This window comes from Aethalodelphis obliquidens, unplaced genomic scaffold, assembly GCF_003676395.1.
Source record: "Aethalodelphis obliquidens isolate GAN/ISIS:26980383/991018 unplaced genomic scaffold, ASM367639v1 scaffold10, whole genome shotgun sequence".
Classification (NCBI taxonomy): Eukaryota; Metazoa; Chordata; class Mammalia; order Artiodactyla; family Delphinidae; genus Aethalodelphis; species Aethalodelphis obliquidens.
In genome coordinates this window covers 25333768-25357909 of record NW_020837954.1, presented here as the reverse complement: position 1 = coordinate 25357909, position 24142 = coordinate 25333768, and the positions used below count along the sequence as shown (strand labels likewise).

The following is a 24142-nucleotide window of genomic DNA, read 5'->3' as shown; positions in this document are numbered from 1 at the left end:
TCATCTTTTTCATCACTAAGCTGATGTTTAAATTCTTTACCTCTGCTAAGTAGTTGACCAACTATGTTTAACCTATGCTTAAATACCTCTTTTGAGGAAGAACTCTCTTAGGAGTCACAGATATTCATTTAGAACACCTACCATGTGCCAGAAACTCTGCTATCACTGAAGTTGCAGTGTTGAACAGACTAAACATGGTTGCTGTCCTCGTGGAACTTAGTTGATGTAAATGCATTGTTTCAGGTGTGAACAGTCCAATACAAAGTCAATGGGACTGTCACCCCCTTCACTCCTAAAAGTTATGCTCATGTCAGAGCAAAGGTGCCTACAGACTATGTTTTTTTGGCAGCCACGTCACACTATTGACTCCCAGTTGTTTGGCTGAGCCAGGAGTCCCTTTGTCCTTCTCTGATCCTCAGTGTTGCATCAGACTAAAAATAGATTTACCTAGAAAGGATCTTTTGAAATCCAAAAATGTAATAAGCTTCAAGAATTGGCAGACTTGACTGGAAAAAGTTTTCTTAATACAACAAAACCCAAGCACTGAATACAAACTTTCCTTATGTTCGCTTTTTGTTTTTCCTGGCTGGGTGGTTATATTAGCATTTCTTCCTCTTATACTGGTTCTTGTTAGGTCCGTCAACTGGAATCCAACCTTCTTCCTCCTAAGCTCCAAAAACATCTAAACTCATCAGGTACTGTGAAGCCCACAGAGCAGGAAAAGGTGAGCTTAAAGAGAGAGTGTGAACAGTTTCAAAAGGAACGATCTCCTGCTAATAGGAAGGTGAGTTTTTGAGAGTTAATACCAAGTGGCTGTGTTCTGACTATGATGCATCCCTAAGTGTATGTTTCTTCCCCTGCATGCTTCCAGGAAATGATTACAATGGCATATTTTGGTTCTTCCTTATATCTATGCTTTTGTAATCTTGTCAAAACAGTATCATGGTTCTTTTTGATTGAGTGACCGCTAGAAAGGAGCAATTTAAGTTTTTATAAAGAAGATGGTTAATTATCTTCATTAGTATCATAAGCTTCTATAAGTTAGTAAAACATATATAGCCTGAATATTAGGAACATCTTAATATGGTCTGTATTAGTTAACTATTGCTGTGTAATAAATTAAAACAACAAACATTTATTGTCTCAGTTTCTGTGGGTCAGGGATTTGGAAGCAACTTAACTGAGTGGTTTTGGCTTAGGGTCTTTCCTGAGACTGCAGTCCAGATATCAGCTGAGACTGCATTTATCTGAAGGCTTCACTGGTACTAGAGAATCCGTTCCAGATGTATTCATATAACTGTTAGGAGGAGGCTTCTGTTCTTCGCTAGCTGATTGCCAGAGGCTCAGCTCCTCACCACCTGGGCCTTTTCTCAGGCTGTGGCAATGAATGATCTAAGAGAGAGAGGCCCCAAAAGACCAAGATGGAAGCTGTAGTAGTTTTATTTGCTAATCCCAGAAGTCCCACACAATCATTTCTGCTGTATTCTATTGGTCACACAGACTAATCCTGGTGTAGTGGGGAGGGGACAAGGCAAGGGTTTGAATACCAGAAGACAGGGATCACTGGGCACCCTCTTGGAGGCTGGCTACTACGTGGTTAAACCTCTGTAGCATGACTCAGTTTGTTTTCTATTCTTGGTTCCATGAAGTTAGAGTTCTAGGCCAGTGTTACCGTGGGAGTTCTTGTTGTTACTTGTTTTCCTTTCTTTTTCTAAACTAAACTCAGAGTTTTCACTACAGGCACACCTTGGAGATATTCTGGGTTCAGTTCCAGACCACCACAATAAAGTGAGTCACACAAATTTTTTGGTTTCCCAGTGCCTATAAAATTGTTTCCACTATACTGTAGTCTGTTAAGTGTGCAATAGCATTTTGTCTAAAAAAACAATGTACATATTTTAATTTAAAAATATTTATTGCTAAAAATGCTAATAACCATCGTCTTCAGCAAGTTGTAGTAGTAACATTGAAGATCACTAATCACAGATGACCATAACAAATATAATAATAAAAAAGTTTGAAATATTGTGAGAATTATGAAAATGTGACACAGAGACACAAAGTGAGCAAATGCTATTGGAAAAATGGCACCAATAGACTTGCTCGACACAGGGTTACCACAGACCTTCAATTTGTAAAAAACTCCGTATCTGTGAAGCACAATAAAAGCGAAGTGCAATAAAACAAGGTATGCCTGTATTACCTTCCTCTTCTGAAAATTATGGTTTGTTTAAAAATCTGGAAAGAATGATGAACAGTCATTTCCTTTTGTTATAAATATTTCAAAAAAATTTTTTTAAGTTTGTGAAAGTTACGACCATTGGCAGTAAAGAGACTGGTTGTGCTCTAAAGCTGAAATGTCATTTAAGTTTAGGTACATTCAAGTAAACTTTTCAGAAGGACATTGGGTTTCATCTAGCTGCTTACCAAAGGAAAAGTCTAATGATAGGTTTTAAAATAACAGTGAATTTAAATGTACTTAGAAAGATTACACTTAATTCCATTTAACAATTCTTGCTACCCTCCTCAGTTTTTTTTTTTTTTTTTTTTTGCGGTACGAGGGCCTCTCACTGTTGTGGCCTCTCCCGTTGCGGAGCACAGGCTCCAGACACGCAGGCTCAGCGGCCATGGCTCACAGGCCCAGCCGCTCCACGGCATGTGGGATCTTCCCGGACCGGGGCACGAACCCGTGTCCCCTGCATCGGCAGACGGACTCTCAACCACTGCGCCACCAGGGAAGCCCCCTCCTCAGTTCTTTTTGATAGAAACAAAAATCAGCACTCTAGAATAGTGTCATATGTTTTCTACTTAGCAATATTCTGAGTCCCAGTGTCCTCTAGCTCATTAGATTCTCATAAGAGTCTGTAATAAAGAGAATTCCAAAAAAGGATACTCATAAAATCTTCAAATTTCTTCTTTAAAATAGAGAAAGGAGTTAAATCAGGTTTTATGTATTCTCAGTTCTATACCTTTAAACTTTGCCTTAAGACATGTTTTTCCCTACTGCAGATCCATAGTAGAGGATCATGAAATCAATCTAGTTAAATAGCAGCATTTTAAGTTATTAAATTATACTAGAAAATATCAGTGCATGGCTCATGGTAAGGATAATTTCATGAAATTTTTCTCTTAGTGATATATACTTATAACTGATTACGTATATATATTCATACACACACACACACATACACATATGTGGGTGTGGGTGTTTGTACTGGGTTGCAAGAGAAAATGTGCTGCTTACAGTGAGTGGCATTGAAGTTTGAAAGCTACCTGCCTTTGGAATCTGTTCTATGTGAGGAGTGGTGATTAAAACTAGACTACCTAAATATAATCAGTACACTGAATTATATTGTTTGTTGTTTTCCCTTGATGAATGAACTCAGTTTTCTTCCAAGAGTTGAGATTTGTGACTAGCGTAAATTCGTCAAAATAAAGTAGAGCAACTCAAGTGTTTTGTTTTTGGTTTTGAGGGAGTTTTTTGTTTTTTAACAGGTTAGTCAGATGAATTCCCTTGAACGAGAATTAGAAACAATTCATTTGGAAAATGAAGGCCTGAAAAAGAAACAAGTAAAACTGGATGAGCAGCTAATGGAGGTAAGTTTTTAAGCAAATGGCCTTAGCTATGAAGAATATTTTAATCCATGAATGAGCCGTTTGTTGAGAGAGACTAGCATAGCATTAAATTCCTATTATGAAAACAGTGAAAATCTAAGTACATTGCCAAGCTGGATTCTTTGGTCTGTCTTACCAAGTTTGATAGATATTTTTGCTAATTATACAGCCATAGGAATATATACTGCTTCACAGAGGAAGGAATAATGTTGACTATCCTAAAATGCAAGGACCTGTACCTCAACAAATTCAAGTGGCAGGGACTCTGTTCAGTACTGACCAAGAGGCTCAGAGCTCTCTCGCCATTGCTGTGGTTTTAACAGTTTCCTGATACCTCCCACAGTGTAGTGTTTTATAGATGTGATTGCTCTGTAACAACCTGTTCAGTTGGGAAATGCATGCAGGGAATTTAAGAGCATTAGCATTTAGAGGTTCAATTTTCAAGGGCTGCTGTTGTTCATTACTATATTTGTAACTCAGCACTGCCTTGGGAGAGGTACATCTGATAAATATAAATGTGGATTTGTAAAACCTGTCAGCTTGGACATTGAGTTTCCAGTCTAATAAATTGCTTTCTGAATACCAAGCACAATTATAGGATGTAAAACAACTTATGTAAAATCCTCCTTAATAAGTAAAAATTTCATTGAGATCCTTTGCTTTGGGTAATGAAAATATTAATTAATCCAACATTTAATGACCTGTAAAATTTATATAAGGTATAGAGGCCTGGGTAGAAAATGTCTTTCTGTGCTCTTAAAAAGTACTATGCATACAAATATTTTTAAGCCAGAATTATAGGAAGGAAGAGAGATATGTAAATATTTTCTTTCATGAAGCTGGATACATGCAAAGGTAAGTTTGATGCTCGGTTTTTATATATGAAATATGGGCAAACATATCACATTGACATTTAAATGACCGCTAAGGTTTCTGTCAATTTTATGTTCTCTGATTTATCCACTAATAGGGAGATTAGTGAAACTATGAAGAGTGAAATCCAAACCATTTTTTATTTCTCTGACAGCGTATAATAAATGTGTTTAAAACCGTGGGCTGCAGGCTGTGTTTAGATGTAGCTATGCTTTTCTGATGAAATAATTATATACTCTAATGAATAAGATATCTGAAGCGAAGCGTGACATGTCTGGTACCTGATTGAAAAGTAACAGGGTATACTTAATCACTGTCAGATTCTCTCCAAGTGCTCTGCCAACAGGCCAGTTCTTCTCCCACCATTCTCTCTGGCCTCAGAAGCCCCCTTCTCTCCCAATCCTACCTTACATGATTAATCATCATAAGCAATTTCCCCTCATTACTCTTCTCCCTGATCTAGTAGTAAATATTTGCTAATGGATGAGGGAAATTGAGTGTTCTTGGCCCTGGAGCTGGAAAAAGAAAAGGCATGAATTTTTAATTGGAACACTGAAAAGAACATCTCATACACTATTCTAATTAAAGTTTCATTAGAAATAAGACCGAGCTATGAATTCTGTCCAGACATATAAATTCGATTCTTCAGCAGCTTTATTAAATGTAACTCACACACTACACAATTCATCCATTTAAAGTGTCTAATTCAGTGGTTTGGGTATATTACATTATTTTAAAAATTGTGCTAAGTATATAGATAGATAGATATAAATGGTTAAAATGACAGATTTTGTTAAGTGGCATTCGGTGGCATTAATTACTTTCACAATGTTCTACAACCATCACCACTACTTCCAAAACTTTTTCATCACCCCAAACAGGAACACTAACCATTCACTAGTAACACTCCATTCCACCTTCCCACCAGACCTGTAAATTGGATTTTTATTTATGTTATGATATCTATAGATAGGCCAAATTTGAGGATGAACAGTGGTTTTCACACCATTTTTTGTGCCCACCTGACCTGAGGGATAGGTACATGCCTCTCACTCTGGCATTGATTCTCATCGGGTTTGGGGGAGAGGCAGTGAGTAGGCAGGGAGATGTTCCTACATCAGAATCTTTGGGATCAAGAAATTTAGGGAAAGCTTTCTAGGCGATTCAATCTGATGTATGCACCCCCTTGGGGGAAGGGGTTTCTCCTCATCCCTATATGCCAGTTTGAAAGTCACTGATGTAACATAATACATAGCCCTACCCCAGGGTAATTAAAGATCCCAAATCACTAGACAAGAATATGGAAGAATCTGCCTCCCACTCCAGGGTTTTCTCCAACTGTGTGAAGCAGGGTTCTATAAGCAATTCATTTTGATCACTCAAAAACAGGGTTATAGACTATTAGCAATTCTTAAAGTCTGTTGTGTACCTCTTAGCCAACAGTTCAGACACTTGAACAACAAAAATGTTTTATAGTTTATATTCTGCATCTCCATATGGCAAGGTGTTTAACATCAGGTCCATTCCATAGTGGACTTGAAATCTTCTGAATTATTATATTGGGATGGGTGGAGGTAAAGGTAGCAAGCTCGTAAACCAACCAAATTGCAATAGATGAGGAAGTGGCTGCAGAATTAGAGATGTGAGACATTTTAATATCTGTAAAATTTATATACAGAGAAATGTAAATGTTGGTTCTTTCTAAGTTCCTACTGACTAGAGCACATGTGGTCAAGTATATAATATACCCAATTTGTACTGTTCTTTCTCTTTATAACTCATATTTTCTTCCTCTTTGTATAACTCCTTAATTCTCTTTTGTTTTTGTTTTATCTGTGGCTAACCTGTACCTAGAACTCTGTGGTTGGAACTAGCAGAGAAGGGTGCAGTTCTCTGCCTGAGATAGTGTGTGAAGGTAGAACATTCTCTCAATGAATTTCATGGCATGGAGACATCTCATTAAACTCCTTGTTCATGTAATCATTTCTACCACTATGACAGTTAATAAATACTTAAGGTAAGAGCCAATATTCATTTTCATTTTGCTTTAATTTTGGAATATATCTGTTTACATTTACATCAGGATTTTCCTTAGTATTTGAAGACGTGTGTGAAGAAAATCATCCCACTGATATAAAATCAGGGGATCGTAATTCTCCATATTCTTTATTCTTAAAAATAAAGTGGTGGGTTTTCTAAATCTATAACTAGAAATATTTCAAAATGGGTAACACCCCACCTCAGAAATTTAGATTTAAGGAAATGGATAGTGGCTCTGAAGTTTCATGATAACATTTAATTATAGATGTGTCTTAGAGGGCCTTTTTCCCTTCTCACATGCCTGGGGGTGCTTCTTCTTGAGTTTAGTACTTGGTCATATTTGTTGCATGTCTTCCATTGAGCTCTGTGTCTGCTGAATGTGTTGACAGATGTGAAGTGGCATGCTTCACTAGCCAAATGCAGTGCCTTCTCCTTTCCCTCGCCCCAACTTTGACTGGCTTGCGATACACATACCATTTCCTCATTGTCTTGAATAAATACTTTCATTCCATGTACTTCAATTCCCAGATGTTCTGGGGTATCATCTTATGCCCCGGAATTGCCTGTCTGATAAACTAAGATAGGTTAAAATAATTTGAGATGCAAGATGAGAATCTTGAAAACAAATTGCTAACTTGGAAAAAATGTAGTCATTGAACATTCACTCTTAAGAATCTTTATGAGTGGTAAGTGGCAAAACTCTAAAGCATAACCTCATTCTCCCCTTTGCCTATTCCAACCATTTTTTTAAAAAAAAAAAAAAAAAGAGGGATAATTAAATGTTCTAGTGTAAGAAGAAAAAAGGAGAATTCAGACATATGTACATCATGTGCCTCATGTCTTATAGTCACTTAAGAATGAGGAAGTACAGTTTAAGTCTAAAACTTTCAAGGCCTGCTTATGCATTAAATGTATTATCTCCTAAGCAAAATGATTCTTTATTCTTACTCAGGATCATGTGCTGCCTGCTTTCAAGTTACCAGTGAGTCTGAGAGGCCATTAATGAATTCATAGACTTTATTACTCTCTGCTTGCCACTTTCAAGGGCAACTCTCTGATTGAAGGCACTGCAGCTGACCAGGGCTTTGCCCTTATCCTCTAGATGCAGCACCTGAGGTCCACTGTGATGCTTAGCCCATCCCCTCATGCTTGGGATCTGCAGCTGCTCCAGCAGCAAGCCTGTCCAATGGTTCCCAGGGAGCAATTTCTGCAGCTTCAATATCAGCTGCTACAGCCAGAAAGGATAAACCAGTGCCTGCAGGAGGAACTTGAAAACAGGACTTCTGAAATCAACACACCACAGGTATGAGGATCTTTTTCTAATAGTAAACTCAGATCACCTAATTTAATTTTACCTGCTTATTTGAAAGTTATACCAGTTCACATGTGGGGATGAAGAACCTAAATCTTTTGTCAGGCAGTTACACCTTACCTGAATTACAAATCCACAGAACTGCAGTGCTGTTTTGGTTTGGGTTTTTTGCAGTGCTGCTTTTGAGCTCTCAGCTTCTAAGCTAGGTAATTAAGTGTTCTGGGTCTCCTTTGCACATTTGTAATCGATGATGAAGTCTCAGGATCACTTGAGCATATTGCACAATTGACCTAACATTCTTGTCTAATGCCAAAGATATTACAGAATTCAAGTGCAACTCTAGGATATGTATTACTAACAGAGCATCCTGGGTTTTCTTGTACCAGAGGAGTATAGCCTGCTGAGTTCCATGGAATTCACAAATGGGCACTTTTCTCAACTAATAAAGTAAAATGTGTCATCAGTGACTCTTTTAGTTGACATAGTTCATTTAACTTATTTTTTTAATGATCTAGTTTGAAAAACTCTATCTTTAAGAAAATAAAGATCTTCTTCCCCTTCCCTTTGAATTAGCATTATCCCAGCTCACTACCAGACACAATCTTATATTACCTAGGTTTTCAAATAGTTATTTCTCTTTAGTGCTTCATTCATGATTCTCCTCTTTCAGAAGTCTCTTGACTCTTTGGTCTTGTCCATTTATTCAGAATTAGGAATAAAATTAAAACTACTCCTTAGTTTGTAGAATTCTAAATTAGTTTGTTCTAGTTTGGATGCTCTTCTTCTGTTTTCAAATACCTTGCTTTTCAGTTGACGTTTGACAAGGAATTTCCCACCTCTCTTTCTGTAATCCCCTCACCCTCGCTTTGCAAAGTCACATTAGCACCATAATTATACATTGTAACAACTTGGTTTTCTTCTCCTACTAGTATATATCTGTGCTTTTGCATGATGTACTTCTGTCATCTATTCTTTCTAACAAAGGCTTAAAATCCATGTTTTTGGAAGCTTCCTACACTCAATTTCCAAATACTAAAATTTAATTCCAGAATTAAAATTGTGATGGTGGGTGTTGGACAGATGCTTCAACTCTTCATTAAAAACTGAGTGACCTCAGTTTTTAATGGACATTTAAAACCAAATGATTAGACTAAGATCCTACTCATTGCTCTTTCATATACACTATTTTCAAAACATGCTCTTCCCAACCCACCCACCAGTGTTTAATCCTTTTACTTCAATTATTTGAGGATTAGATAGACAAAATTTAAGACTTTTGTACTTCAAAAAAAAAAAAAAAGAAAGAATTTCTCCAGATGGCAGGGTGGACTGCTTATTGCTCTCACTAGAATGCCATGGCAGGCTCTCCTGTTTCTGGTAACTAAGCTGACACTAATTTTAAGAATATAGAAAGCTATTAGAATCTGCACGTTGTCTGTGTGTGTGGAGTGATGTGATTTCTTCTGCCTTGTGTTGCTTTGCTTGCATATGTAGTATTGATGTTTGCTTTTAAAAATTGTTTGCATTATAAATGTGTGAATTTAGACTCCCCCAAAAAACATAATCTTGACATCAGGGTGAAGTGTACCACTTGCCTTCTTTCTCTAGGCCTTGCTACCGGAGCAGCGAGCAGTGCATGCAGATTCCTACAGAAGGATTGGGCACCTGTGAACACTGGGCTGTTATTGCTGGCATTTCTTACCATGGCAGATACTCAAATGCACACACCCACACACACCACACAAACAGAGACATAAGCTGAGAAATGTTTTGGAATCAAGTGCTCTTTTAAGTTTATTATTATTATTGTTGTTGTTAAGCCTTTGCAGTATTATGTTTCCTATTTATGTAGAAATGACAGATTTTGTGAATCAAATTCACAAATTTCAGCTTGTTACACGTAATTATTTATACGATTTAAAGAGTGTGGACTTGAGATTCTTGAAAGGATGTATTCTATATATTTTCTCATTCCATATGTTGTAACTATTTTTAACAAAAGGTACTACTTTTATATGTGAAATTTGAAGAAAATCAGGGTTATTTATACTGTTTTATATAAGATGTATAATACTTTTTTGACAGGAAAAAGGAAATTTTTGATGAAATAAAATAAATTTTAAATATATGACTGCTTTTGTTTTTCCTCTTTCCCCACTCTTTTGCCATGCCCCGTGTTCTTTGAATTAATTATCTGGGGTTTTTTTTGGTTTGCTTAGCTTTTTTTTTTTTTTTTTTTTTTTTTTTTTGTTTTTTGTTTTTTTTGCTTTTTTTTTTTTTTTTTTTTTTCTTTTAAGGCAAGTGGAAATCTGGCATTTTCCATTTATGTTTGAACTTTAAAAAGCCATTATAACTTTTAAAATATAGGATTTTAGATGTTCTTAAGACCTGGTTTCTTGAAATTTTGCATTAGTCTTTTGCCTACTACAATTTTTCTCTTCAAATTAGTCTCATGGCTTAGTTGTTTCGTTTATGCTTGAATAAATGTTATTATTTAATATCCAAACACATGTTGGCTTTCCACTCACATTTGGTCATTCTTTTTGTGCTTTTTAAAGGACACCTTTTTGGGAATATTTTTAAGGACAGGTTATGCCATCAGCCATTAATACCTGAGTCTTGCTTAAACATTTGAAGAACCTTTTAAAATCTGAAATTCTTTTTTTTTTTTGGTACGCAGGCCTCTCACTGCTGCGGCCTCTCCCGTTGCGGAGCACAGGCTCCGGATGCGCAGGCTCAGCAGCCATGGCTCACGGGCCCAGCCGCTCTGCGGCATGTGGGATCTTCCCGGACTGGGGCACGAACCCGTGTCCCCTGCATCAGCAGGCGGACTCACAACCAGTGCGCTACCAGGGAAGCCCTGAAATTCTTTATGTGAACATTTTGGTGGACTGGGAGAAAGGGCCGTCAGTTGCACTCTAAATCTTGTTCCAGGTCACTCTGCGCTCCAAAACCCACACACTCCTTAATCCATCACTGTTGTATGAGGAGAGGAGAAGCCAGGGTCCTTTTTCTGCCCTATTGTTTTGTCTAGGAGTTTTTTTATGGGGAGATTTTCAGTTTTAAATCTGTTCTAATGATAAATCCATCCTCCAATTCTGATATGTGCTTCACATTGACAGGTCAAATTAGGAAACCAATAACCAGAATAACTAGCAGGAAGAGGCTATTAGAAACACTAACACCCTCACAGTAATCAGCCATTTCAAAGGAAAAACAGACACATATTGCAAGCTAATTGGAAATGTTAGGTGATCCTAAATAAACTCAGTTTTTGATTATTTTGTTGTTGAGATGCCCACAGTATTGCAAAGACCCAAATCACAGATGAAAGGTTGAGAACCATCTTTTAATTTACTTTGGATACCTATTTTACTATAATAAGTACACACAGATCTTAAATTATGGGTTTTAAGAATTTTGCTTTATCTCAGGGGAAGATGGTAACACAGGTAAGATTCTTCTTTTGTCTTTGATTCTTTCTCTAATAGGGTTACTTTTCTAACATGTGCAACCCATGCAGTGTTCAGAGCTCCCATTTCATCAGAAATCCACCCTTCCTGTTCAAAGGCAAACATTTGCTGTCCTTTCTCTAGGCATTTTATGGGGAAAATTAACTATTAGTGCTTTTGTGTGGCATGATTTTCAAATGATAATACAAATTTTTTTCTTTCCTTCAGGGAAACCAGGAACACCTGGTAACTGTCATGGAGGAACGAATGATGGAAGTTGAACAAAAATTGAAACTGGTGAAAAGGCTTCTTCAGGAAAAAGTGAATCAGCTCAAAGAACAAGTGAGCCTCCCAGGTCATCTCTACCCACCCACCTCATATTCAACTTTAACTCCAATTTTACATTCCTCTGTTGCTATTAACTTGTTAACTTTTGTTGTCTAATAAAAGCAAATTCTATTATAAATGTTTAGAAGAATTTAGGAGTCACTCTTTCCCATACCACTTCAAAAATATGAATTCTGTATTCTACGTTGTTTTTTTCCAAAGTTCTTTTGAGTCATATGTTTGTCTACAATTTAAAAAATGTATATTTGCTAGCAGTGACTCTCATGGACCTAAAGCATTTCTAATGAGGTTCAATTTAAATTGAATTTTTATAGATTTTTTTTCCCCAGAGAGGAAATATTCCTATTTAAATAAAAAGAAATTTTATATTGGTAAAAAATTGGGGGATAATAAGTATAACTTTAGCTTTCCTGTTTGCAACAGCTATGACAGCCTCAAAAACAACCTTATGGCTATAGCCAGACCCCAAAAGGTTGTTTTGAATTAGAATCTGGACTCTTGAATTCAGGACCACTAGTTAGCCTGATCCTTTTTTCCTGCTGGTGGCAGGTGTGGCCTCAGTGCTTAGAAATTATTTGTGCATCCACTGAAGAGATATACAAGAAGGACTACTTTCTAGGAAAGTTTTATAACTTCTCTGGAATCTGAGATTGAGACAAACTGTGGCGGGAGTGGGAAGGTGGAAATTGCCCAACCTGGTTTTTCAGATATATAAAATCCAAGAAGAATAATTCCAAGGGAAAGTCTAAATGCAGAGGTAGACAGGAACTTTCCTCAGCCCTATATCTTAATACACAGAATGGAGAGAAGGACCTGTATTTACATTTATTGATTCAATCCTTTAATCCTTTATTCAACACATAGTTACTACATGCCAGGTTCTGTTCTAAGCACTAGAAATACAGCAATGAACAAAACAAAATCCTGCCTATATGGAGTGTAGTTCACTTACTACAGCTACTAGTGTAGTTCACAGTACCAAGCATTCGGCCAGATAGCAGTTTCAAAAATAAAGAAAATGGGAAACATGGGGTGTGGTCATCTACAAACACTGGCATTAACTGTTCATCCTGTCCTGGGAGAAGAAAAAGAAATGAGAGATAGGGAAGAGCAGACAGTAGAGGGTCTTAGTGCTAAGCCACAGAGTTTGAATTTCATTCGGTAGTAGATAAGAGTCATCAAAGTGTTTTTTAATGGCAGGAAAGGAGGAAAGTTTGTATAAAAACAGTTCGATAGAAAGTATGTTAGTATTATGTTAAACTTGCCAGTCACTTAGGTTCTGGGCTTCAGTGTGATAGTCTTTATCATTGCCCTTTGAAATGCTATTATGTAAATTAATTAACCACTCCTTAGTTTTCTTTATTCCCTTAAACCTTTATACTTGTAGATGCCCTGCCTGAAACTGGGTGTAAAATGAGGAGTTAAAGGTATAATGAGGGAAAGGAGATTATAAGATATTAACTAACAGGAGCAATAATAAAATTATCCTAATGCTGCTGACAAGTTTTCCTGCCCTAAACAAGACTGTATATTCTAACTATAAAGATTAGAATATCTCTTCTAGACAAGGTTTTATACAAAGAGGGAGAGTTAAGGAAAAGTAACTGCCAAATCTTCTCTCTTTATTTTAAAATTTGGCTCATGTATTATAACAATCAGTAGGTTGTATGTGGTTATGAATGGGAAACTCAAGCACCTATTGTTAATAACAGTTAAACACAGTTCACACCCTCAGAAATTTAAGTTATAGAAGTATTTTGGTATTTTTAGAGAATGAATAAAGAAATAATACCTAATTTATTAGGTTGAAAAATACCTTCATTTTCGAGCCCTCAAATATCAATTTGTTCTTTTTATTAGTGACTTCTACAAACATATTATGCAGAGAAACAGCTTGGAATAAGTGGATTTGCTCTACTTGTATCCCTGGTGCCAGGTCTGATGTTAAAGCTGTATTGTAAAATGAAAGAATATAATTGATAGAAGCCATTTGCCTTTATAAACAACTGTCCTATGTCAGACCTTAAATTTAAGAGAATTACAGAAATGGAGTCAAGATGTTTCTGGTTCTATTTCTAGCTCTGCAAGAATACTAAAGCAGATGAGATGGTGAAGGATTTGTATGTGGAAAATGCCCAATTGTTGAAAGCTCTGGAAATAACTGAACAGCGACAAAAAACAGCAGAGAAGAAAAATTACCTCCTAGAGGAGAAGATTGCCAGCCTCAGTAATATAGTCAGGAATCTGACACCAGCACCATTGACTTCTACACCTCCCTTAAGGTCATAGCCAAGCCAAAGGATAAACACTCATAGTTGTGCACTTTACTGAAATGGATGGAGCATTTCAGTATGTTCTCTCAACCGTTGTTTATTGTGGGGTTTTCTTGGGTTTTTTTTTTAAACTTTAATGGCTTAAAGTTAAGCCTAACGTAAAACTTCCAGCAACAGAATTAAAATCTCCATTCATTGTAATTAGTTTTTCTAAATAGACTATAATGGAAGTTGCAAACAAATACATATTTCACTGTTTGAATTATTCCCAAGCTTTGAATTTTTAAAAATATTCTAATAGCCATCAAGAAGGTGATACAAAAACAACTCAAGAATCTTAAAACCCCAGTTTTGAATGAATTTTTAAAAATTACTGTTATGTATAAGTTTATATGTAAATTGCAGATATTTAAAAGTTGAGAAATTATTAGCTGGCTGTTTTGATCTTTATTTTATAACCAAATGTACATCTTCTCATACATTTACATATGAAAAGTCATTCCGTTTCTAATAGTTCTGGTTTTTTGAATTAATTGTTAGACTTTCTGTTTGGTAAGAGAAGCTGGTATTAATACCACTGAGGTCAGAAATGCCAGAGTCCATAGAACTCTACCTTCTAACACCTATGACAGTATTACCACCCTTTATGTATTACAGATCTAAAACTCATTTACTCAACTGCACTGTTAACTAATGTTAAAACTTTACCTTCTTTAAACAGTCTTTTTCTTTTTTTTTCCTTCTTAGAAGTTTCATTTGGGAGCTTGTCTTCTAAGAAATGGATAAAGCCACATTCTTAAAGCATTTGAACTATAGGGTAAGCACTGAACAAACTGCTTTGGAGTAAACAGCTACTCCTAGAAGAGAGAGAAGTAAACCATGTGGGTTTTTCTCTCTCTAAAGTCTTGGATTTCATGAACTTATATTTGGGGTTGCCTCAAGAACTCAGGGAACAATACTTTAAGACGTCTTCCTGAAATACTGTAGGGCCTCGTTAAGAATTTGAAATGTATAAACCATGTGACCTTATTTATTTGTCATATATTTAGAGCCATAGTGGGATTTTTATTTCTACATTTTTAGTGAATTTAATTTTCTGGAAAAAGGCCTTGATTTTAGAGTTAAAAACCTCTTCTAACATATGGAAGAGTTATTGTTTGCTTGTTTGTTTAATATAGGTCAAATTTTCCATGCTTCCTATTCCTCTGCACCTCAAATCTGATCATAAGAATTTCTTACTGTGATAAGCATTCGCATGCCATCTGAGGTAAAGGAGTGCCAAATAGGATTTTTCCATTCAGTCTCAAGACTAGAACATTACAGAACAGTAAACATTTTGAATAACTTTTTTCCCCAGGTAAAATCTCTGCTTCTAGCCTACTTCAGCCAGGAGTTGGTTGGTAAAGAACTTACTATGTGGGACACAAACAGAGCTCATCACAGCCACCTGTTTGTTTTTGTGGAAGAGTAATTAGATCAGAAAAATTCACTTTGATAAATTCCAGGAAAGCCAAGCCCATCAATTTATAAGAGGTATCACAGGAAAATCAAACACTGCCTTATGGGCAGGAAAAAAAGATGAAGCAAACTGCTTAGGAAGCCACGTCAGAAACTCAATATCAACAAAATAATTTGCATTAAGGAACTTTAGAGTTCCTTGGGCCTAACCATGTACTATTAGTCCTACCTGCCAACACAGGAGTCCTTGCTACAAGAGCCCTGACAAGGCAAGGTCATTTGTGGGACTGGGAGTTCATGCTTCAGAAGCAGACTTTTTCACTTTTGAACAGCTCTATTATCAGAAATTCCCGATTTTCCCCTGGAAAAGAATTAATTTTAATCCCTCCCTACAATTACACTTCAAAACATTTGATATCTGCTGTCATGCCTCCCCTAATCATTTTTCTCCAGTGCAAACATTACTAGTAAACTCAACTACTTGTATGGCATTGACTTTAACACTTAAAACTGTGGATAGGCCTAGGTTAAGGTCATAAATAAACTAAGCACCTGTGGTATATTTATGTGATATGCTTTAAGTTATTCAAGGTTTTTGCCGTCAGAACTGAACACCAAGCACATTTCTCAAATAGATGGCTTACCATATGATCACACGTGTTGTGTTTTTTATCTTTATTTTTTACATTATGAAAAGTATAGATTAATTTGTTTCTTATAAATCTGTATGTGTATATAAAGTGTTGTACAATGAATGTAAATATGACTTCTGGAAAATTTTAGACTACATTTAGAATCCCTTTATCTAAAATCAAAATGCTGCTCAAATGAAAGTTAATTTAACTAACACCTCGGTGCTTACTTCTTGCTTCACTGCACTCATAAAATTGGAAAAAAGATCAATACAAGAAATATATAGTTACCTTAAATTATATATTTGTGCAGCAGATTATTTTTGTAGACTAGAGTGGGAATTTAACTGGCAATTTATAATATAGCTTACAGCTTTTAAAAGGCCTTTTAAAGAGATTAAATGTAAACTATTAAATGTTTAGATTTTGCTTTCAGACTTTATAATAGAACTCTTTACAGTCACCTTATATATCTTATAGGCATTTAACTCCTCATTTATTAAAAGTACTGGTTGTTAAATTCTCTTGATTTCTTAAGAACAGTTATTTAAATAAGTCTTAGGAGATAGGATCTTCATTTCAAGGAAAGAAAATCAAGTTTGCCTTTGTGATAATGTTACCCTTAGAAAAGGAAAGTGTGGATAATAAAACCTACATTGTTCTATTTTGCTTTCTTCTGCTTTTTAGAAGCCTGAACTATTAAGTTCAAATTTGTGAAGGAAGAGAAGTAGAAGAGGAGGGGTAGAACCAATCACAGTATTTATTTTTCTAAAACTTAATAAACCCAGATTTTTTTAAAACTATTTTAAATATGAATTCTTCCCAGAAGCTTCAAATGCATTGTTTATATATTTAACCTTAAACATAAGTAGATCACAGTCATAGGCTTTCAAGGTTTATGAGGAGTTCTTACAGGTCTAATATTTCAATAATGTACCAATACCCAGGGCAGGTATTATGATGAGGAACTTTTGTTTTTTTAAGAATGAATAAGAGTTTATGGTGGACTTTAACGTGTGAAAATGATTTTTTTATTTTTGTGATTTCTTTTTTCTGAGTAAAGGAAAAGAGAAATGTGTTGCTATTGTCAGCATCTTAAAGGTAGTCTCACTCAAGGCAAGGCTAAGTGCTTCGTGATAATATTAAGCAAGTCTTGTTTTGAACGGATTACCTAATGACTCACTAGAATGATATAAATTATACAAGTTATGCCAAAACTAAGTCAAAACCTAATAACCAAAGCATTCGTTATTTAAAACTTATTCACTATATCATGTTTGGACCTATTCAAACATCTCAGCCCTGTAAAACAGTTTTGGTTTTATGACATATGGATAGTGGTTTAATAATAAATCCAAGTTAGCTTTTTATTTCCCAGCTTTTTTTGAATGATATTCATTAAATCTGTTCTTATTGGAAGACATTATCACAGCATGATTGAAGGGAACATTGGTTTTATAAAGGAAAACCCGAGTTCACCGATAGCCATCACTAAGATTCTTTTCATGTAAAGATTAATGCTTATGTGTTTATATCGACTTTGTATATTTCATCTTAGCCATTCTATCCTATAAAGATTTTACCATGAGCTTAAGATGTAAATAAATAATTTTGCAAATATGGCTCTTTTTTTCTATACACCTTGAACTTTTATAAACAGTTTCAGTATGTTTATCATTGGTTTTTAGAGTGAAAGCATCAAAACATTGCACTAAACATATTTTATAAATGCAAAATCTCTGGAGCATTCACTCCAGACCTACTGAATTAGAGTCTGCATTAAAAAAAAAAAAAATCCCCAAATTATGTGATTTAGAGCACTGGGACTCCATTTCTGTAACAGAATTGATGACTTTCACACCAGCCAGTTTGAGATCCCTGTACCCTGTGGTGGTTCATAATTTACTTCTAAAATCCTGACAAACTCAGGTGAGGCCCTGCTTGGGAGTTTGGGAGCTTCAGAGGTGGCTTTATTTCACTTTGCCGTATTTGTGGGTGACTCAGACTATTTCAGTTGAGCTACTTGTAAATGGTGAGATATATGCAACTATTGGTATAAAAGTTAACCTAAAAGCACATTAAGTTAATATGCTGAGTACTGAAATTTAGAATGGAAATACTGGCCAAACTAGACTTATCTCACAAGGCTTGTTTTATTTGCAAACCTTTTATACCAATCTCACACTGCCTTTATGAGGCAATAACTATTATTAACCCCATTTTACAGATGAGAAAACTGAAACTTAGCTAAGTTATGACTTAATCAAGGCCACAGAGCCAGCTAAGTAGGGGACTCAGGACTCTCTGAGCAGGTTTGTCTGTATTAATATGTTGCAACAGGTATCCATTTCTCTTTCCGGCAAACAACATTTAATTGGTGCTATTGAATACTTATCTTGTGCACTGCACTCTAAAGAAAAATATTTAAAATTCTTGGTTTTCTGTTTACAGACTTGGGTAGAGCAGTGAGATTTATGCACAAGAAAAAATTAGAAAAAATTACATCGATACAGAAGACAATCAAGTTTTATTGATGGACTCAGTGCTATAGGCACTAAGATATGGAATATTAGTGCCCTCAGGTATTTTAATACAGGAAATGGGAAAAGTTCTTAACCTAGCATTAAGTATAATTCTGCACTTATTTGAGATTAGTGTAACCTGTTTGTTTTGTAGTCTCTTTTATTCATTTTGCATTGAAAAAGTCTTATTTTTCTAATATATACCTGATATACATTTTCCCATAATAATGGTCAAATTTTGTCCAAAAGATCAGAATTTTGACCTAATGCAAAATATCTATAATCTGTAAAGTTAAATTTAATATAGTTAATATGTTATAAGTCACAAAATTGTTTATTCTTTGTTTGGTTTTGCCTCTTTTGCAATCAGGAAAAATGGCTAATTTTGACAAATGGACATGTTAAAAAAAATTAAAACTTCAAAAAAGGAACTATAAACTGAATCAGTGAAATGCTATAAATTAAAGAGTAGGCAACAATGTAAAAACAGAGCTGGAAACCCTTAGGTTAAAATAATATTTAATTCTGAGAAATGATTACATGAGATGTGCTTTACTAGTTAAGGCAAAGTAAACAACTCTGAACAGTCCTTACAGCCCAGATGAGCATTTACCAGTCATTTTTCTTTCCTGTTTGAGTATCTGTCTTTAAGCTCTTAAGCAATAAATAAGCATTAGAATATGGATGGTAGATTAGAAAACAGTATTGTATCAATGTTGATTTACTTAAGTCTATAAGTACTGTGTTTATGTAAGATTATATTCTAGGGAAATACACACTGAAGTATTTAGGGATATGTAACCGTAATGTACGCAAATTATTCTCAAATGATTCATAACAAAATTACAGAAAGATATAAACAAATCAATGAAGCAAAATGTTTTAAAAAATAGGTAATGGGTATGCAAGCATTATTTGCATTATTCTTGCAATCTTAAGTTTGAAACTATTTCTAAATAAAACATTTAAAATGTTATAGATAGAAATTTACTAAGTGTGGTACTAGGCACTTAACTTTACCTTCCTTACCCTCATAGCAATTCTGAAGAGTAGACGGTATTTCAATGGTACAGAAGAGGAAACTGACTAGAAACCATTTATGGCAGCCTATCTGCATGCCTGTGGTCTATTATGAAAAGTTCAGCATAATCAGACATTTTTCCTATTTCCCTGGGCATGTAGAAAATGGGGAAACGGGAAACTGAGGCAGTTGGCAGAAGAGGTAAATGCCAAAATGAAGCATTAAGGGGGCGCATAAGGAACAGGAGGGGCTGTTAAGCAAATGAATCCCACACACACATGCAAATGACAGTCATGAAGCAACACCTAAAGGTCCAGTGGGGGCTCAGGATATCTCTAGTATACACTGCCCCCTCCTCTATCTCTACACCTGATAGCACACAAGTATTTTTCTTGAGGTAAAAGAGACACTTTATCCATGTCTTTTACTCTGTTGCTACCTTAGGAAGAATTTGACAAAGAAACAGAAACCTGTTCTGACTAGTCTATGTGAAAGGGGAATTATATAATAAAATAAGGAATTATATTTGGTTCATGGAACCAAAGGGCAGGAAATACAGACTTCATGAGGCATTAAAACAAAGACCTTTGGTGCTCTTCCCTAGTCTCCCCCTCCTTCTGTATCCCTACTTCTCATCACTTGGTCTCTTGTTTTTCCTTCTCTGCACCTGTTTGTTGAGGCTGGCAGGGTTGGGGGGTGGAGTTGTTGTTTGTTTTTCCTGTCTTATCTCACTTTCTTGTTTAAGTGCCAAATGGAGTCCAACAATTACTTCCAAGTCACAATTCCAAATTCTCAAGGAATCTGATTGACCATGCATAGTCTTTCCATAATCCAATCAACTATGGCCAGCAAGGGTCATGATCTTGGGATACAAGCTGCAGAGGCCACCACATCACAGAGAATACTCTCACAAATAAGGGGCTGGAGCAGTTAGTGAGGGAAATTTAGACTCAAGATGTGTAGACAGTAGATAAAAATGGCTTTAAAAGGTAGGATCTCAAATAAAGATTTTCATGTTTACTCACATTTTTATGGAAGTATACTATCTATTCAAAGAGAAGCACCATTTTAAAATGCTGCCTGGTGACAAATGTCACTAGTACTCCTGTTACCCTATCTTTTGTCCTTGTCCCTTGCCCATACTCCTTTGTCCTGATTCCTACATATTCTCTAGATATCACATATAGAGTTTCATCAAGGTGTCCATCCAAGTCACAGTGGGTATAATAAATGCCACCCATCATATCCTACTTAAGTGGCATAATCCTGAAGTCACTTATTTCAAATATTGCCAGAGAAGGTAAAAGTTAGAGGTCTTTTGAAAAATATAATTAAAAGAGATTTAAATTTTGTATTAAGACCATGAATAAAAGAAATTCTATTGAACTTTTTCAAGATACCTTCCCTTACTCTTGAAGAATGGGGTAGGAGCCCCTACTATGTGCTCACATGAGCACCCTGCACATTCCCAGGTAAAGCAGATGCCACTCCGTGTAACTGCCTACTAACTTGTCTGATCTCCATTAGACTCATCTTTTAAGACAATGATTGCTGTCTTATCACCATGCTATTCCCAGTTCCCAACTCAATGCCGAAAACAAAACTGGTGGTCAATATTCATTATACAGATGGAAGAGTATGTACATTTCTATTTTGAGTTTGTCATCCTGTAGTGGCACTCACAGGAGAGTATGTATGCTAATTGTTTTATGCATATAATTTAATGTTTTCAGTCTTTATTATTTTTTAAAAGATCAAAAAATTTTAAATGTATTAGCAAGCAATTGAAGAAATTTTTCCAAGTAATTTAAGGAAACATCATCTTTCAGTGTGATAAAAATTAAGTGCTATATTCTAGCAGTTGAAAGAGTATATATACCTTTTGGGCCCATAAATCACAATCTAATAACTCTGACAATAAGTACTACAAGCTCATGATATTTACTCAGATTAGTGGTTTGTAACAACTGCAACAAACTAAATATGACATTTTCTAAAGAAAGAGAACAAAATTCTTGTGGCTTTTTTTTGGTAGTGGTGCTTGGCTTATGTTATCTCATATAATGTGATGTTTAGTTTTTGCTATTCAATAAATTCCAACATTATCATTTTTTCTGGTGGAAGCAAAAACTTGAAAGTTGATTTATTTTCCAATGTCAGGAAGTGGGATGAGCCTCTGCCTCTAGGTTTGTGCCTAGATGTGATTCAGATGTCTTCCTACAACAAATTTTCACCCACCTGCTTAAATCTAATAATCCCATGGTACAAGAAGACTAAGTCACTTCCCATCTGCTCCTTATTTCTGTTCTCCTGCTCATTATACATGTAGTTAAATTGAAGATAAGGCAAGGACCAGAGCCACTTCAGAACAATCCATTAAAATTTTCTCCCAAAATGATAAGTAACTTTGCATCTTCCTAAATTCAAAGGTGACACATATTTTGAAAGAATATTCAAGCATTTAAAAAGAGCACTATAAAAAAGGTAAAGATTACCCAAAATCCTACCACCCAGTGGTAGCCACTATCAATAGTTTGGTGAACTCTCTTCCAGACATAATTTTATGCTTACAGACACACATACACACATTCACACTTACACAATTTTATATAAATGATAGCATACACATACATGTATATACATATTTACAGACAGGTACATATAGTTTCTTCCACAATGGTTTTCCTCCCCCTCCCTCTATGTAAAGAATGCCACATTATTTCCCTTAACTAGTATAAAGCTGGCTTCAAGCTCCTCATTCTGATATCAGTGATTAGTCATAATTGAATGGTCCTCCTCCTCTTTAAGACTGTACAGCAGTCCCATCTCCTGACCTTTAGGCTATCGCATTCCTTTACCCCCATTTATTGAAGAGTTTAGCACCTGGGTCCTGTATTCTCAACAAATATTCCTATCATTATCCTTGGTGACTTCTATTTGCACATAAATGACAAGAGCAGAGGAAGTAAAGAGTTTAGGCAGCAAATAAGTTGGGCTGTGAAAGGGAGGAGGGAGAGTAGGTGGTAGAGGGAGATATGGCCTAGAGAAAAGACTTGTTTTTCAGATAGGAGATGCTTCAGTTTAAATGCTGGGAGAAGATGCCAGTGGAAAAGGGGGGAATAACAGAAATAATGGTCATGATAAAGAGAAAAGGACAAGAAAATTAGGGATGTGTCCAGGGCAGAGGTTTAGTGAGGAGCATGGAATCTAAGCTAGGTAAAGAGGGCAGTGAGGACAGGAGTTGGATATGGGTAAGTGGTTGATATACAGAGGGCCAACTGTAAAGGAGTTGAGCACCTATAGATTTTGGTATCTGAGGAGGGGTGAGGGAGTGTCATAGAACAAATATCCCGTGGAAACCGAGAGATGACTGTATGCTGAGAAGTGATAGAGCCAGTGTTTTGGAGTAAAGACATTTTGAAGTGAGGGTGCTAAAGTAGATGAGTTTGGAAGGTAAAAAGTGATGTATATAAGACTTCTGAGGTGGTCTACATAATGGTGGTAAAGTGGATAGAGGAAAAGATCAGGAGAAATGAGATCAAGGATCTGAAAGGCCAAGATTTGGGACTGCTTTCTTCTTAGATGCCTGTCCCCATTATTTCACCAAATCTGCTTGCCAATGTCACCATGAATCTTAAAGTTACCCCACTCCAACCTGTACTCCACACAGCCTCAAAAAGTAGTCCTAAAATAAAATTGCATGTCACATTAATGTTTAAAATCTTTCAGTGGCTCCCCATGTCCTCAAGTTCAATCACTGTTCTTTAATATGACTTAGGGCAGATCATCCAGACAGAAAATCAATAAGAAAACACAGGCCTTAAATGACACATTAGACCAGATGGACTTAATTGATATTTATAGAGCATTCCATCCAAAAGCATCAGAATACTATATTTTCAAGTGCATATGGAACATTCTCCAGGACTGATCACACACTAGGCCCAAAAATGAGCCTCAGTAAATTTAAGAAAATTGAAATCATGTCAAGCATCCTTTCTGATCACAATGCTATGAGATTAGAAATCAAGTACAAAGAAAAAGCTGTAAACACACACACACACACACGGAGGCTAAGCAATATACTACTAAGCAACCAATGGATCACTGAAGAAATCAAAAAATACGTTAAAAAAATACCTAGAGACATATGAAAATGAAAGCACAACAATCCAAAATCTATGGGATGCTGCAAAAGCAGTTCTAAGAGGGAAGTTTATAGCAATACAAGCTTACCTTAGGAAACAAGAAAAATCTCAAACAACCTAAGCTTACACCTAAAGCAACTAGAGAAAGAGGAACAAAACCCAAAGCTAGAAGAAGGAAAGAAATAATAAAGATCAAATCAGAAATAAATGAAATAGAGATAAAGAAAACAATACAAAAGATCAATGAAGCTAAAAGCTGGTTCTTTGAAAAGATAAACAAAATTGAAAACCTTTAGCCAAACTCATCAAGAAAAAAAAGGGAGAGGGCTCAAATCAATAAAATTAGAAATGAAAAAGGAGAAGTTACAGTGGACACCAAAGAAATACAAAGGATCGTAAGAGACTATTACAAGCAACTATATGCCCAAAACTTGGACAACCAGGAAGA

The 24142-nt window shown here is 35.8% G+C and overlaps 1 protein-coding gene across 25 annotated transcripts in view; it reads left to right on the top strand.

Moving 5' to 3' along the window:
• NIN (ninein) overlaps nucleotides 1–17623 on the top strand; it is a 104630-nt gene extending 87007 nt beyond the window's left edge. For 7 of the 25 annotated variants that reach the window (XM_027111205.1, XM_027111196.1, XM_027111203.1 and 4 more), the window contains 8 exons: nucleotides 635–784; nucleotides 1741–1788; nucleotides 3496–3597; nucleotides 7481–7510; nucleotides 7631–7831; nucleotides 11521–11634; nucleotides 13720–13922; nucleotides 14661–17623. In XM_027111205.1, coding sequence (XP_026967006.1) covers nucleotides 635–784; nucleotides 1741–1788; nucleotides 3496–3597; nucleotides 7481–7510; nucleotides 7631–7831; nucleotides 11521–11634; nucleotides 13720–13922; nucleotides 14661–14688 — 876 coding nt within the window. In that variant the 3' untranslated portion in view covers nucleotides 14689–17623. Of the gene's footprint in view, nucleotides 1–634; nucleotides 785–1740; nucleotides 1789–3495; nucleotides 3598–6342; nucleotides 6506–7480; nucleotides 7511–7630; nucleotides 7832–9448; nucleotides 9969–11520; nucleotides 11635–13719 lie in introns of those variants that run through there. The other 18 variants (XM_027111204.1, XM_027111209.1, XR_003433633.1 and 15 more) reach the window with 15 other exon arrangements.
• Nucleotides 17624–24142: the final 6519 nt, after the last annotated feature.